The sequence below is a fragment of the Dufourea novaeangliae genome, unplaced genomic scaffold (genome assembly GCF_001272555.1).
Source record: "Dufourea novaeangliae isolate 0120121106 unplaced genomic scaffold, ASM127255v1 scaffold1, whole genome shotgun sequence".
NCBI lineage: Eukaryota > Metazoa > Arthropoda > Insecta > Hymenoptera > Halictidae > Dufourea > Dufourea novaeangliae.
Genome location: NW_015373885.1, coordinates 974,863 through 989,685, shown reverse-complemented (window position 1 = coordinate 989,685; position 14,823 = coordinate 974,863). Strand labels below are relative to the sequence as shown.

At 38.5% G+C, this 14,823-nt stretch overlaps 1 protein-coding gene across 1 annotated transcript in view; it reads right to left on the bottom strand.

The window, feature by feature from the left end:
* LOC107192530 (dynein heavy chain 1, axonemal-like) overlaps positions 1 to 14,823 on the bottom strand; it is a 155,937-nt gene that overhangs the window by 29,234 nt on the left and 111,880 nt on the right. Inside the window, exons 32-40 of the mRNA XM_015581850.1 lie at positions 14,386 to 14,548; positions 13,379 to 13,539; positions 8,880 to 9,095; positions 8,100 to 8,324; positions 7,683 to 7,845; positions 6,576 to 6,745; positions 5,100 to 5,308; positions 2,269 to 2,371; positions 238 to 366 (exon numbers count right to left, since the gene is read on the bottom strand). Coding sequence (XP_015437336.1) covers positions 238 to 366; positions 2,269 to 2,371; positions 5,100 to 5,308; positions 6,576 to 6,745; positions 7,683 to 7,845; positions 8,100 to 8,324; positions 8,880 to 9,095; positions 13,379 to 13,539; positions 14,386 to 14,548 — 1,539 coding nt within the window. The remainder of the gene's footprint in view (positions 1 to 237; positions 367 to 2,268; positions 2,372 to 5,099; positions 5,309 to 6,575; positions 6,746 to 7,682; positions 7,846 to 8,099; positions 8,325 to 8,879; positions 9,096 to 13,378; positions 13,540 to 14,385; positions 14,549 to 14,823) is intronic.

Sequence of the window (14,823 nt, the reverse complement as noted above, 5' to 3'; positions counted from 1 at the left end):
TCGAAGTAACATAACAATTACATACTTCACTATGTGTCAATAGAGGGACCATTGTTTCGATCAGTATTTACCCTTATCCAGAAATAGAACAACGATTCATGTTTAACGGTAAATGATTAAATATAATATACGCACAGAAATACAAGAAAATATTTTTGTTTGATAATATTTCATAATATTAACGAATATTTAAATAATTTTGGAATGAAAGAGTTATGACACATTTTGTATGCTCACCTTGAGGTAAACGTCGCTCGCCTCGATCACGCTGGAGTGCATGTACTGGCACATCCTGACGATCGATCGCAGAACGTCCTCGGTGATGGATTCGTCTTTGATGTCGGATAGAAATCGCGTCGCGACGCTCTGAAAAAGAAGAAATCAGGGTATTTCGTAATTCTTTTCTCCTACCCTCTAATCAGTACCCACCTAACTCAGTGTGAAAAGGGCTCAGAACGGCGCGACGAAAGATTGACGTTCACCGACACAAGGCTGTCGTGTAAAAGGTTTCAGGTAATTCATCTTTAATGAGCTGGATTTGCGAAGAATTTTGTTTTCATTTAAGGGGTTACATACTTTTGAGCTGTTACATAAGAGGGAAAATAAAAAAGTTTTGGTGTATATGCAGAATTATTGTTTATTACAAATTTAACATATACATCTTATTATATGTTATTTCCTTAGTCATTCCGGAAAAATTGAGCTATACAGGGTGTCTCAGCTAACTTGATCACCTCAAATAGTGAAGGTCAAAACATTTTTACTCAGAATTTGATACTCTATCGATCTATGGTATAAAAAATAGGTGATTCGGTTAAAAAAAATCAAGGTGACCTTGAAATCTCTGAAATGCCATTGAATAAAGTTTCACGCCTAAAAATTTTCATAAAGTGTACCGTTACATCATTATTCGAAGTGATCATGTTAGCTGAGACACCCTGTATGGCTCAATTTTTCAAAAATTACTAAGGAAACAACATATAATAAGATGTATGTGTTGAATTCTTAGTAAACAATATTTCTGCATATACAAAAAAATTGTTTAACTTTCCCTCTTGTTTAACAGATCAAAGATATGCAATCCCTTAAACTACATTTCACGGTTAACATTACTTTCCAGACGTGTTCCCTCAAATGTCACGAAAAATTTCGAACAGATGTAATCCGTGTGTCGTCTGGTGGAAAACGTGTCTGACCAGCGACAGCCGCATTTCCCTAGCGACCTGTCCTTCTTTCGTCGTTCCTGAGGCTCGAAGTTTCTACTTTCGCAACAGCCATTGGGGCTAATCGTTGCTTCGGTTAAACTCGTTTCTCAAGTTGTTCCACGTCTCGAAGTTTCTCTAACCAACGGTTTTCTCGTTTTAGATTTTCAAATACTACACACTGCGTACCGTAACCATAAAAATAACCCTAAAATTTTCAATCGTTACGTATTGTGGTTAAAATAAAAACGGATCACTTTCTTTTCTAGGCGAATTCTATCCTTTTCTGGAGAAACATTATTTTTCAACACGATTTCAGACATGGCATCACTTGGTTCGTTTTTATTTTAACGACGATACATAAGAATGGAAATTTTTAAGGTGGTTTTATACCGTGGGTAAAAAATGTATTCGTACAGATTTTAAAACAGAACAACTTCTCGAAATTGACTACTTTCTTCGCTATTCCGACCAATAGCAACTTTTCCAAAAATTGTTGGACGTATCCTTTAGTAAACTAATCCTTCCAAGTTCACAAAAAATCTCAAGACAGTTGGTCCAATTTTAACGAAGTTCTTCTATTTTAAAGACTAAGCAAATACTTTTTTCATCCACTGTACACAAAACTGCAAAAAGAAATACTTTTTTTTCGTAATTGTTAAATTATTCGGGAACGAAAGGGTGAAAAATGAATCGGTTCGATGGAACAGATTTATCATTAGTAGACTGCGGATCTTTATACAAATATAGATTTTTATTATCTATTTTACAAAAACTGGCATCGAACAGAAATTCTTTTGCCTTATTAAGGATACTATTAGGCTCCAAATAAAACAGACACCTCATCGAAGTTCATTAAACATGTTTAAATACAGAGATCTAAACAATCCTATTCGCTGTAAATGCATAAAATCCGCAGTCTATTTATCAGTAATCACGGCCACGTTTCGAATTACCAACCACGAGGTGTCTAGTTCGTAGACGAACCGTAGCGTCAAATAGATTCGTAATCGTGTTTCCGTTAATTCGTCGTAATCCACAAGGGACGGTAAATTATGTCACGAACCTGAAGCGCCGCTTCCGGCCACGGGCAGAACCAATCGATCGTGCAGCAATTCACCAACGCCGGAAACTGTCTGATCCGGGCGCGGAAAACCTCGCCGATGGGACTGCGGAGGACGGACAAAAGTGTCACCTAGTGAAATTGGGTTGTGTTCCGCGACAGACACCGGCCAATTTTCTATTTAGGTCTAACCCCCCGGTAAATAGAGAAACGAACGGATCTAATGAACGGAATTGTTCGAATTGGTCACGGTGGTGGTTGTATTATCCAGGGACTTAAATCGGTATGATTTTAATACCAGTATTATGCCATCAAAGCTATACCGAAACCGATATTTTACCGAAAACGAAAATAAATACCGGTATTTTTTAAGTTTCTATAAGGGTAGGGCTTATATAGGGTTATTATTGGGCGAAGATTCAACCGAAAATACCGGTACAATATCGGTATTTTACGTTTCCATAGAAGTTTCTGGTATCATCGAGAGAAAACTACGATATTTTAGCATCCTGCCAGGGAGCTGTGGACCCCCAATTTTCGGTATTATTTTCGTTGGCCATTCTAAAAGTAACCTCTGTTGATTTTCATTCTTCCGATTCAATTAGCATTTCTCGTTTTTTCCCGATCGTTATTCCCCCTTTTCAATGTTATTGGAACGCAGCTCATTATTTTATAATTGCTGCGATTCAATTAGTAGTCACTTTCTTTGGTATCCTATATTTTTACTACTATTATTAGATTGCGGAATAACTTTATGCAAAGTAACATTTCTTGAAGTGATTTGTAAAAGCAAATGTAACGATTGAATTTTTTGCCATTCCTTAAGGATTTTATTACGACGAGGGTAAGACAGAAAATATATTAGATGTTAGGTTTACCATTTATCATATTTCACATGGTCGTGTATGGTATAAATGTATGTAATCTGCAGTCTAGTTATTACTCATCGCCATGGGAAAGTAACTTTTCTTAAAGAAATCGAAAATAATTGTAAATTAGAAATCATTGAGAACAAACAAAATTGTCGAGTACAAATTGTTCATGTAAGTGCAACTTTTTTTCGAAACACCCTGTATTGTTACAATGCTTTCTGATCTCTGTTTACGTATGTTAGTAAATGTCCTTCCCTGGAAAATCATCTATAAAAAACAGGAAAGTCGTACGGTGGACCATAAAACGTGTCTGACCATGGCAGATCCGTTTCTACTTACGCTGTGTCCCATATTTCTACCCGTTAAGCCTCGTTTCCAACGATACAGATGACACGTGACTCCTTTGTGTACTGTATACGATACATGGAACCACCTAAAATTTTGCGTTCTAATCGAATTTGCTCGTTGGAATTTCGTGGTAAATTCTTGGTAGAATTTGGATTGGTTGTTCGTTAACAATCTGTAACTAATACTATTCACGGGTAACTATTAAATTTTCATGAGATTAATCTCGAATTAACTGGAATTTCAGAGAATTCCGTGAACCTGTCAGCACCAAAATTATCCAGTTCTATTAAGATGCAGAGATCGGGGTCCACTAGACTCATTAAGAACAATCAGGAAAGTGGGATACCCGTTAGGGCGCTGTGGCCCGGGTGGTTAAGGCGCGGAATTGATCAGCCGTGGATCGGAGTAACTAACGCGAGTTCAAGTCCCGCTCGACCCACTCCCACTTTTTCCTCCACTTTTTCCTAGGTTCCTATAATAGCATACTAAATTGAATAAGCAAACTAAAAAGTTGATGTAAAATCGTATAAAAACAACCGTCACAATTTTAATAAATATACCTTAAATTAAAAAATCTGAAAACTGTCAACTCGACATGGGTTTGATTCTAAGTGTGTAGTAATGTTTCTAGTGTCAACTAGCTAATTCCACGCGGCGTGTACTTTCATTACTTCTTCGTTCACAAAAATAGGGCCACGACAATAGCTAAAAAATTAGAATAAAATTCTATCCAATACCAGAGCCGTGAGAATGCCTCGTAATCCTCAACGACTCAGCCAAATTGCTCTGAAAGTAAGCTATTGCTCGTAAAATTAATGCTTCGTGTTACAACCCCCCCACGCCCACGCTTTCAGTTCGGGAAACGGGGTATGTTCCCGTGGCAGGCGTGTACGCCTAACTACTTGCGAAGGGAGAGCACAGTCTGAGCGTTATTAGTCATCATTAGCCCCGTTATTTATTCCCAGTTGAATTCGGAATCAACGAAGGGTGGTGTCTCGCGGCGTAGACGAAGAAGGATGAAGGGGGTGTGTTACCTCATAGGGAACTTTTGGCGGGATAATTCAAAATATCAAACATACGTAGGACGTGTTTAACCCGCTAACTGCATCTTTTTGGTATCTTGTATACATTTTTTTTTTCATAAAATTAAGAAACAATACTCATGTTGAGACTATTTGAAAGATTTTTTTTTAAATACTTCTTTTTATAAACAATGTGTTTGCTCACGATAAATAACGGTATCAGTAGTCACAGTGACACCGTTTTTCTAATGTTTTCTTGTAATTTAAAGAAGTTTCGTACTGCTAATCGTCAAGAAATCGAATGAAGGTAACGAAATCAATAAATGAAATAAGTGAAGGACTAACATAATAAACATAAAATAAAGACTCTGATGGAATAACATAACATACACAAAGGTATTGAAAATTGTTAATTAAATTTTTAATGTAAAAAATAGTGGCGGAAGGATTTCATTAAAATAAAGATGGGTATGTTTGAAACGACCCAAAAATTCCCACAAACTTCCCACGATCCAAACCTACGTAAAACGCTACAACAATGAATTTTTTCTGATATTTTACAACTTTCTGTGTGGAGGAGGGTGTTCGTTACCTCATTGTGATGACGAGATGCAAATTGTTCCGAACCGTTTTGACGTAGGCGGAGAAAAGATTGCTCCTATTAATCTGGAGTCCGGCTTCTTGCACCAATCCACGCATCGAGTGGTATATCCTCTCCATCTCGTCCACGTGGTATATATTCGGCACGTCGCCGTTATTTAAAATGCTGTTTAAATCCTCCAGCATACGCTCATCCTTTATCTGCAACAGGAAAAAAAATCGCTTACGTAAGGTCGACGTCTCCCTTTTCGAGGTTGTTGAACCGAGAGAGCCATTTAAACTTTCTGACGTCGTCGTCGTCTCTGACGTTTTCATACGGATCAAGTCGTGCGCGATATACCTTCTGCTTCGATGGAAAGACAGAAATTCTCGAATGTCGTCACCACTACGGATTTTTTTGTTAATATCGTTCCACGAGTATCTTAATTGTTCTAACTTCATTTTTCATAAAAAATGTCGTTAATCTACGTGCGTCTTAACACATTAAGGACCGCAGAGAAATCTGTAAGACATACGCCTGGGACCGCACGTTTTTGTGGCAAACTTGTACAGCACGAGAAAACTCGTGAGCGGTCCTTAATGTGTTAAGAACACTTCAAAACTAGTCCAACGATATGTGAAGAAGTCGTGCTGTATTAGAAAGATGAAACAGCGTAATTTTTTTGGAGAAGGTAAATTTATTCTAGGATGAAAGGACGTGGAAATGCAGAGTTTCTGAAGATACAGAAATTGTGCAACGCATCCGAGAAATTAATATTTATCAAATTGTTTGTTTCTCTTTGCCAGTATCTATATTCAGGATAAGTTTAAGAGCTCCGATATTGCTCCGTGAAGTTTCAATTCCCCCAGCTTCAATCTTCTCGATATTCCAGGCTACTCTCAGAGTTTCATTAAAAAATTTTCTGGGTAAATCTACCGTCCTAGGCCACCCCCTCCTGTATTCTGCTTTGATATCCAAGATTTTTTTCTCCCCTTCCGTGAATCTTTAATTTACCCTTTGTTCCTCTTTTTACAGAGCCCTTAACAATATCAGTTTTACACCGTCTACGGTTACCCACTCCAATGTGCAGGTTAAGCTACAATAAACAGCAGTTGAAATAGTTAAAAAATAATAATCTCGGCGGACTTTATTAAAAATTTACTGAGTTTTAGTTAATTGTGTATTCGGTAAATGGATAAAATCCGCAGTCCAGTGATTATTATTAGCAAAAAAGAAAAACTATCGTGGTACCAGAATGTAAATTGAAATTTCGTTCTGGATAAGAATCCGTTAAGTGAAAAAAAGAGAAACTGTAAAGCACCGCGACAGAGTAAGCCACAGACTGCCAGTTTTGTAAGAGAAATTCACTCGACGGGGATAAATGAAATTGAGCAGTGGGGATTATTCTGCGTGGCCCAGTTTCACGGAAGGGAATGCAATCGACGAGAAACTGGATGTAGAGGATGTATATGCTCTATTCGTGCGTACCTGCGTGTCCGAGAATAAGAAGACTATCAGCGTGTTCTGCATCCCAGCCTTCATCATCGACATCTTGATGTCGTCGCGCCAATCGTTGTTCGTGTACGCGCCACTCAGCTCGATTTGAAAGCACGAGTAGTCTTGTATGTGACTGCTCAGCCTTGTTAAACTCTGTCGACCTGAAGAACAGAGACGATTTTTCGTTGCAAAATTAAAGGGTTAGTCCACCCTGACCGTTCGATGACAAAAGTTAAAAAAAAAATGTGGACTGACTTCGAAATGTGCGAGAAAATAGAAATTAATGTTTATTTTTATTATTTACACAGACATGAAACAACGGTTAAGAAAACCTATTTTCCCTTACTAAATTAGCATATTAAATATATTGCAACTTTTTTGTAGGCGGCGTAGAATTGAAAGTTTTCTTCTCTTAAACAGTCCATAATTACGTTTATACGGACTTACGTAATTCTGATATAACAACCATATTTTTAATTCTGTACCACCTTTGAAAAGGTTGCAATAATATGCTATTTAGTAAGGGAAAATAAGTTTTCTTAACCTTTGTTGCATTTCTGTATAAATAATAAAAATATAAATTATTTAATAGAAATTATTTTCTATTTTTCAGCGAATTTCGAAGTCGGTCGTTCTATTCGAATTTATTTCAATTTAACAGCAAGTTGCATTTACTCTGCTTCTGTCGAGTATACTCGTCATAAGCTTAAAAACAATTAAGCACACAAGTGCACGTTTTCTAAATAGAATTAACAACATTTAAAGAGTTAATGAGTATAGTACTATTTTTCATTACATTCTACGTATCGATTAAAACAGGATAAATCTTTCTTGTAGGGGTTGAACGCTATTAATCCTGATCTTACATCCGGATAAAACTGATACTGATGATTCGACCATTAGAAACGGTAATCTCACAAGGTACAACCAATCATTCTCGACAGACGCTATTATTACTGGCACCACATATTATCGTTCCGTTTATCAAAATAATAACTTCCAAGCTAGAAAATCCACCCCCCGAAGCATTAGAAGGGTGGCCGCGAGAAGAAGCCCGACGGGCGACTAATACGGGCCGTTTTTTTTTCTCTGCATCACCTGATCCTCCCATTCCCAGAAGAAGGGCGTTCCCGCGTGGCTGCCTGAGGATACGATTGATCCTGCAGATATGATCTATGGCGTCCTGGAAGAGCACCAGTTTCATGGGGGACGTGGTTGACGCGTTGTAATCCTCCAAAAAATCATCCAGCACGCGCTCCATCTACACAGAGGAAGCGAATACGATAAAAACGAAGGAGAAAAAGAAAAAGGTAATTCCTGTGTCACATATGAAATGTTCCCGTCGGTGGATTATATTTTTATCTTGGTTGAACTAGAAACGGACATTTCTTGCACGGTTCCCAAAAATAGAAATAAATTCTTCGAAACAGTTTCTCCCTATAAATAACTGTACACTCGAAATAGTATCGGTTGCGTAGGACGTTTGCAATAGGGGAAGGGAAAACGGATACGTGCTTTCTTCGTGTTGATGATTCTCTCGTACTCTCTGCTCGTTCCACAAAAGTCACCGTAGAATAGTACCCCGTCACCGATCACTGTTCCTGCGTCGCATTCGAAGTTTGTTCCCATGATGCTTCGCAGGAGATCATCGAACCACTCTCGATCGGTATCGTTTACTAGACGATCGCTGAACACTCGTAGATTCTCGTGGTACCAGAGTAACAATAGTTTCTCGCGAGTCTGGAAATAGGGGTATAATCATTTTGCATAGCAGTGGTATAATATTTCTGTATAGTAGTAGCATAATAGTTCTGTATGGGAGTAGTATACTAGTTGTGTATGGTAGTAGCATAACAGTTCTGTATTGTAGTAGTAATAGTAGTAGTAGTAATAGTATCATAGTTCTATATAGTAATAGTACAGTAGATCTGTATAGTACTAGTATCATAGTTCTGTATAGTAGTAGTATTATATTTCTGTATGGTAACAGCATAGTAGTTCTGTGTAATGGTAGTATCATAGTTCTTTATAGCAGTCGTATTAATAGATCTGTATGGTAGTATAATAGTTCTGTATGGTATTGGTATAGTAATTCTGTATAGTGGTAGTATAATAGTTCTTCTTTATGGTAGTAGAATAATAGTTCGGTATAATAGTAGTTCAGTTGTTTGTATAGTAGTAGTATAATAGCTCTGTATAACAATTTTGTTATATTTATTATGAAAATTTTCATTGTAGATGAAGAAATAAGGTGTTATATGGAGGGAAGAAATTCCAAAATTTGTTGGTAGAAACCTTAATTTTCACTGGATTCATCATCAACATCCCTTGGAACACCTTGCTGAGATCTCGTAAATTGAAAGTGTAATGGGACTTGTGGGGGGTTGGTAGCAATTCCTTGCATATCGTGGCGAATACTTTGAGGGTGGTTTCTATGAACGCGTCCAGCGTATCACCGAACTTCTCTGTACGGGAGAGCCACGAGTACAAAATCGTGCCGAAGATGTTTCTCTGGAAGATAATGTGAATTGTATCGATCGACGTTAACACTAGGACTACTGAAGCAGTCCAAACGACTGGTTTTAGTACACTCTTATAACGATGATTGAAATGGTCTAACAATCCATTTTCTCAGATTTTGTACAACTTTTATTGCAATACGAAAGTGATGGAATTAGTTAATTTATAAATTAGTATGTTTTCAAAAAGTTTATCGCATTTATCGATCCGATAGAATTAGAAGAAAGTTTATCGTTGGTAGTTCTAGTGTTGTAAGCATAAAAAAACGATTCGAAATACTTGACGAAGAGATGCGAGGAAATGAAAATTCTAACGATGTTACCTTCGAAGCGTGTCTGATTATAGGAGAAACGTATCTCCTTGGCGCCTTCACGTCGATTCATTGACAATTCAGTAGCGTAGGTCAATAATATCAACCACGTACTTGTAAGATTCGATAAATTTAAGGTCAGTGTTTGTGTTCTTTTACAAAAAAAGGCAAAAAACATTGAATGACAAAAAAGAAATCCTTTAAAAATCCTGCAAAAATTTAACCATGCTGTGAGTCACTGCGTTTTCCAATGTGACCTTATAAGTATCTATTTTGTTACATATAAAAAACAGGATTAGGTGGCCAGAAGCTAATAGAAGTATGATATTCTGCACAAGTCTATAACCGTGTTCTAGGGGAAACATGTTCTAGGGGGACCGTCTTCTAGGAATACCGTCTTCTAGGAATATCGTCTTCTAGGAACATCAGGTAAAAGGGGTACCGCGTTGTAGGGGTACCGTCTTCTAGGAATACTGTTTTTACCTCTCCTTGTCACTGTCAAAGAGCCATAGAACACTCATCGAGGAGTTACTGCAATTTGAATCTGTCAAGTATGGAATCGTTGGAAGTGTCCCACACGGTTCGTATAAGACAGAAATTTTCCAAACAGGAGTGACCTTGCCCGATCGGTTTTAAACCCTCTGAGGGAGGAACGGCGAGGGTGTCCCAGGACGCATAGGGATAGTTTACGGCCGCTCATTATTGGCCGCGCACGCGGGCGATTAAGATAAATTATGGCGAGCTCAGGCCACGATTTACGAGACCTAATTGCACCGAGCACAGAGGGAGAGGTAGGGACGACAAACATTGGCACAGTCTCATTCACGAGCGGTAATTATTCCGTGTGGGCGTGGATCGACGACTCCGATGGAATAAAACCGGATGAACGGAAAGTGAGCAAGAGACCTCCGTCCGCTTGGAACTTGCCCTGGGTCTTTCGTTTCATGCCCGATGAGCTGTGCGAGAAATGACAGCTTCTTTCCTTTAATCCTGCCGCGAGCTTAAGCCGATGGCAATGAGAGACAGAGAAATAATCACCTTCTCCTTTGATCAGCTTCTGGGGCACGGTCACTCGTGGCAGGTTAAGATACACTCCCGTCCAAAAGTCATCGAAATTGAAACGGAAAATATTTTGAAGCAATTTTGATCGACTGTATATTCTATTTTTAGGGAAGGCAGTGATTTTTGAACATAACTTCAAAAACACCTTTCGCTGTTTAATATTTAATAATTAATATTTAATACTTTAAACATTTTTTTTTAATATCAATAAATAACTATGTCCCCGAATCACTGTCTTTCCTAACTTATAATCTTATAACGTTTAAAAATTAACGAAGAACCTCGTGGAAGTGATTCTAGATTGCGTGGAATTAAGGGAGAATTATTTTCAAAAATTCACTGTTAAATTGCTACGATTCATTTGAATGAATATTCCTGAATAATATGAACGCACTAGTTGAACAGATATTTAAAATTGTTCACAACGTTGAATATAATTTACATTATCTGCAACGTGGAAAATTAATAAGAATTAGTTTATTTTATAATTTAAGTAACATTTTTAACTTTACTCCTTGCTTATTCCACCCTCAGCGGCCTTAAATGTCCGGCGACTTATGGACGGGAGTGTACGTTTCCGTTTTAGGTGGAGCTAGAATAACTTCTCAAGGTGTGGACTACGTACAATAAATTCAAATGAGAACGACCGTATCACAAATTGGTTACTACAGAGTTATATTGCCTCCTTTAATACACGTTTCGGGTCCATCAAGATCCGTATTGATCGACGTGTTAAGGTGCGTATCCATTTGTCGCGTATATAAACGATACGCAACAAGTGGATACGCACTTTTAATTGACACGAATGCCAATTCATACGTCAAATGAATATCCAAAGCTGTGTATACACTTACCGACCAAGCACGAACGGTTTTTCTTCGATTTATCGACTGAGCATTCAGTTTGCGTCCGTTCGTTACCTGCAGACGTAGCTTAAGAAAACAAACGCGCACATAACCTAATTGTGCGATGCTTCCAATTGTTTTTCGCTGCATACATCAAGGTTTATCAATAAAATTAATCGATACAGTTCCCCAAAATTAATACCCCAGCCCGACCGAAATAAAAAAGTAAAAACCGGTAGCAAGATTACCAGCGAAGATCGTATTCCCTAAAGAAACAAAAAAGTTTCGTTCCTTCGACGTAAACCCGTAAATTAAAGGTACACCCGGAATTAAAGCGAGCCATCCGGCGATAGTGTGGGCAAAAGTGAATTTCCCTCGGCCACGAATGGCGCGATTCGAGATTTCGGGGGGATCGTAAAAAAACCAGTAAAGTTTATGCCCTACGGCCCAGGCCGGAAGAATACTTTCTCGTTTTATTATCCATGGGCGTATTGAGGAGACAGGAACGGGCACTTACCTCCCTTCCCCCAGAAGGAAAAAAGTGGCCTTTGAAAATTACATTACATTAATGACATATCAACGAAAACCCCCAGCCAATCAGACCGCGAGTCTGTCAGTCGAGCTTTAATTGGAAATCTCGTTAACAAATCCTCGGATAACAATGTTTGCTAAAGAAAAAACTTATTCCAAATCATCTCACGAGTGACCCATTTCAAGGACCTACAGAGTCTTCTCGATTATTGTCTGGCTTGTTCTACACGATTATTGTCCAGGTGTTATCCCCACCACTGAGGGGCGTGGAACATATCAAGCGCATACATTGCTGCCCCTCCGCAAAAAATGAATTTATGAGAGTTTGAAACATTTTTTCCTTTAAGATTATTGTCTTGGCGCGATCCCGAGTTCGGGACAATAATCGTGAGGAGTCTGTACAACACTTCTGTTACACCCTGTATAGAATTCAATGGTGTAAACATGATCGGTGGCGAACCGGGGGTTCCACCAGGAACGGCCCCTTGCGGCGCAAGACAGTTTTAGAAGCGGTGGTGGGGGAGATGTGGGGTGAAGGGTCAAAGTTTCTGAGGGGAACCTGTACGGTGGTCGCCGAGCGTGAAAACTCTGACACGGTCGATGAGACGAAGATAAATTATATTCCGTTCCCCCATGTCTTCGTCTTTTTTAGCCCCATTAGCCGGCGATGTCCCGTTTATGGGACACGTTTCTGGGGATTTATTTTTAAAACGGATTGAGACTTTATTAAAACCTGCCCGAGGACCCGCCGTGGTTTAGCCATTTCTCATTTGCTACGTTTCGACCGTGACGCGAATTAGGCGAGGGGAGTAACATAGTCTGAATGATTTTTCATACTTTAAAATACGTAATGCCGTTTTGTGTGAAAGCAGACCTCGAAGTCTCGAGTTTTTTGAGGGTTTATTATTATAAATCCGACGTAATGATATCGAGACATTACTCTAACACAAAGAATGTTATATAAAATTTCTCTTCCTGTTTTCCCGAGTTTTATAACTGTACTATACACCGTGTTATGCTATATAGTGTAGACGCAGCTTTATAGACCTAATACGAACGACTTCTTTATAAAACCCACGGAAACAGAGAACAGTTTCAATAACAAGAAAATGTAACAGGTGAAATTCACTGCAAAACCTATCAGAATTATCCCAATTTCAAAAACAGCCGACATTTTCGCGAATATTCGACTATTTAACGATTTTTTTGCTTTCGAAAATATCGAAGTGTTACCGCCGCCATTTTGAAATCCAGATGTCTGTATAACTCGAGCGAATAAATTGGAAAAATCGAGCTGAAAATGTGGGTCGATAATAGGAGCACAATAAACACCGAGTTTTTTTATGTAATTGATATAGAAAAGCGAGTAATGGAAGAAGAAAACAATGAAATAAACACGTCAGAAAATTCCGACAACCCAGCGGGATAATTGCTTCCTGTCTTTTCACAGTCAGCTAACGACTTCCTTTGCGTGGAAAAGGCTGTGAGGGGTGGTTGGTTGCCCGAAGGAATGGCTCAAGAATTACCTTGGCGTCGTCCTCCATTTCCGGGAACGCGATGAAATGGAAATGTCGCAATAGTCTGGCAGTTACTGGATTCCGACCGCCGCCAGGTGGTCCCATCGCTCCGACGAAATTCACGTCCTCGATCCGACGAAACGATCCGATCTCTTTCCTGTCGTACCACCCTGAAAAAATCGATGTCCGTTGCCTTTAATCCTTCCCGATTCATATTATACAGGGTGGACCACGAAGCTAGCTGTTCGATCTAAACTTTGTTTCGCTAGTATAGTAAACGCACCAATAAACGAACAGTTAAGAGATTTTGTAATTATTGAAATCATATTTTAAATGATAATAATGTTGAAACGTATTTAGCATTAGAAAATTATATTATTTAATATATATACTTTTTGATAACGTATAGGTTTTCATGTGAAAAATTGGAAAAATGTAAACTTTTTATTGCCAAAGAAAATTTTTTGTCTTCATCAAGATCTAGAAACACAATTGTGACAGATATGAAGCAAAATATTCCATTTACCCTAATTGAAAAAAAATGAAAGTTTAATATTGCGTTTATACAACATGCTGTTAATGGGTTAATTTCCGTTAGACTCAATGTTGGTAGTTCTAGAGTTAATCTGAACCGCACACAGTCAGTGATACTGATCATCAGTATTATCAATTTGATAGCGCTGACGTAATCATTGTTTTCGTGATCCCAGAGTATCATTGTTGTTGTCAGAATTTCGGTCGTGTATTTCTACCAGGCATACTATAACCAAACCTGACGTGAATGTACAGATTGCATGATGGTACGATGACAAAGTTTAATCGATCGATATTTGACTGTACGAATGATGGTCTATCAGTTCATCCGACCCAAGACTGTTCTTTAACAAGAGAACCATTCGTCTCTATAAACGCTGATGAAACGTCGACATTCTAACGTCAGATCGTGCCCGAGGTCAAACATCTACTATGGAACAACAAAAACGACATAATTTATTTAGCGAAAAGTATGCACCCACCTTGAAAATCCATGAACTGTCGAAGTAATTCGATCGGTGGCTGGGCCCCGTACGTGTCGAGAGCTGGCATGTTCAGGTCGTCGACGAAGAAGATCTGTTTCCTTAATAATGGCGGTCCGTAGACATCTTTCCGCCTCTTGCCCAGCTTTTCGTCGATCAGATCCTTTTTAAGATCGACACGATAATAATAAGAATTATTATTAAAACGATTATGTACTATGAAACGAAAGAAAATATTGGGTGGATGTGTAAGTAATGGGAATTTTCCAAGTGATATTTTTTTATTACAATCAACCATCGATGAGTGTTGAGACGTCATCTCCACTATTGGGCGCTTAACTGGGTCCACGGGGGACTCACCCAGTGGTGGGGATGACGCCTGAATACTCACAAGGAGACATACCGGAAATTGAACCAACCGTAAAAATAAAAATGTCA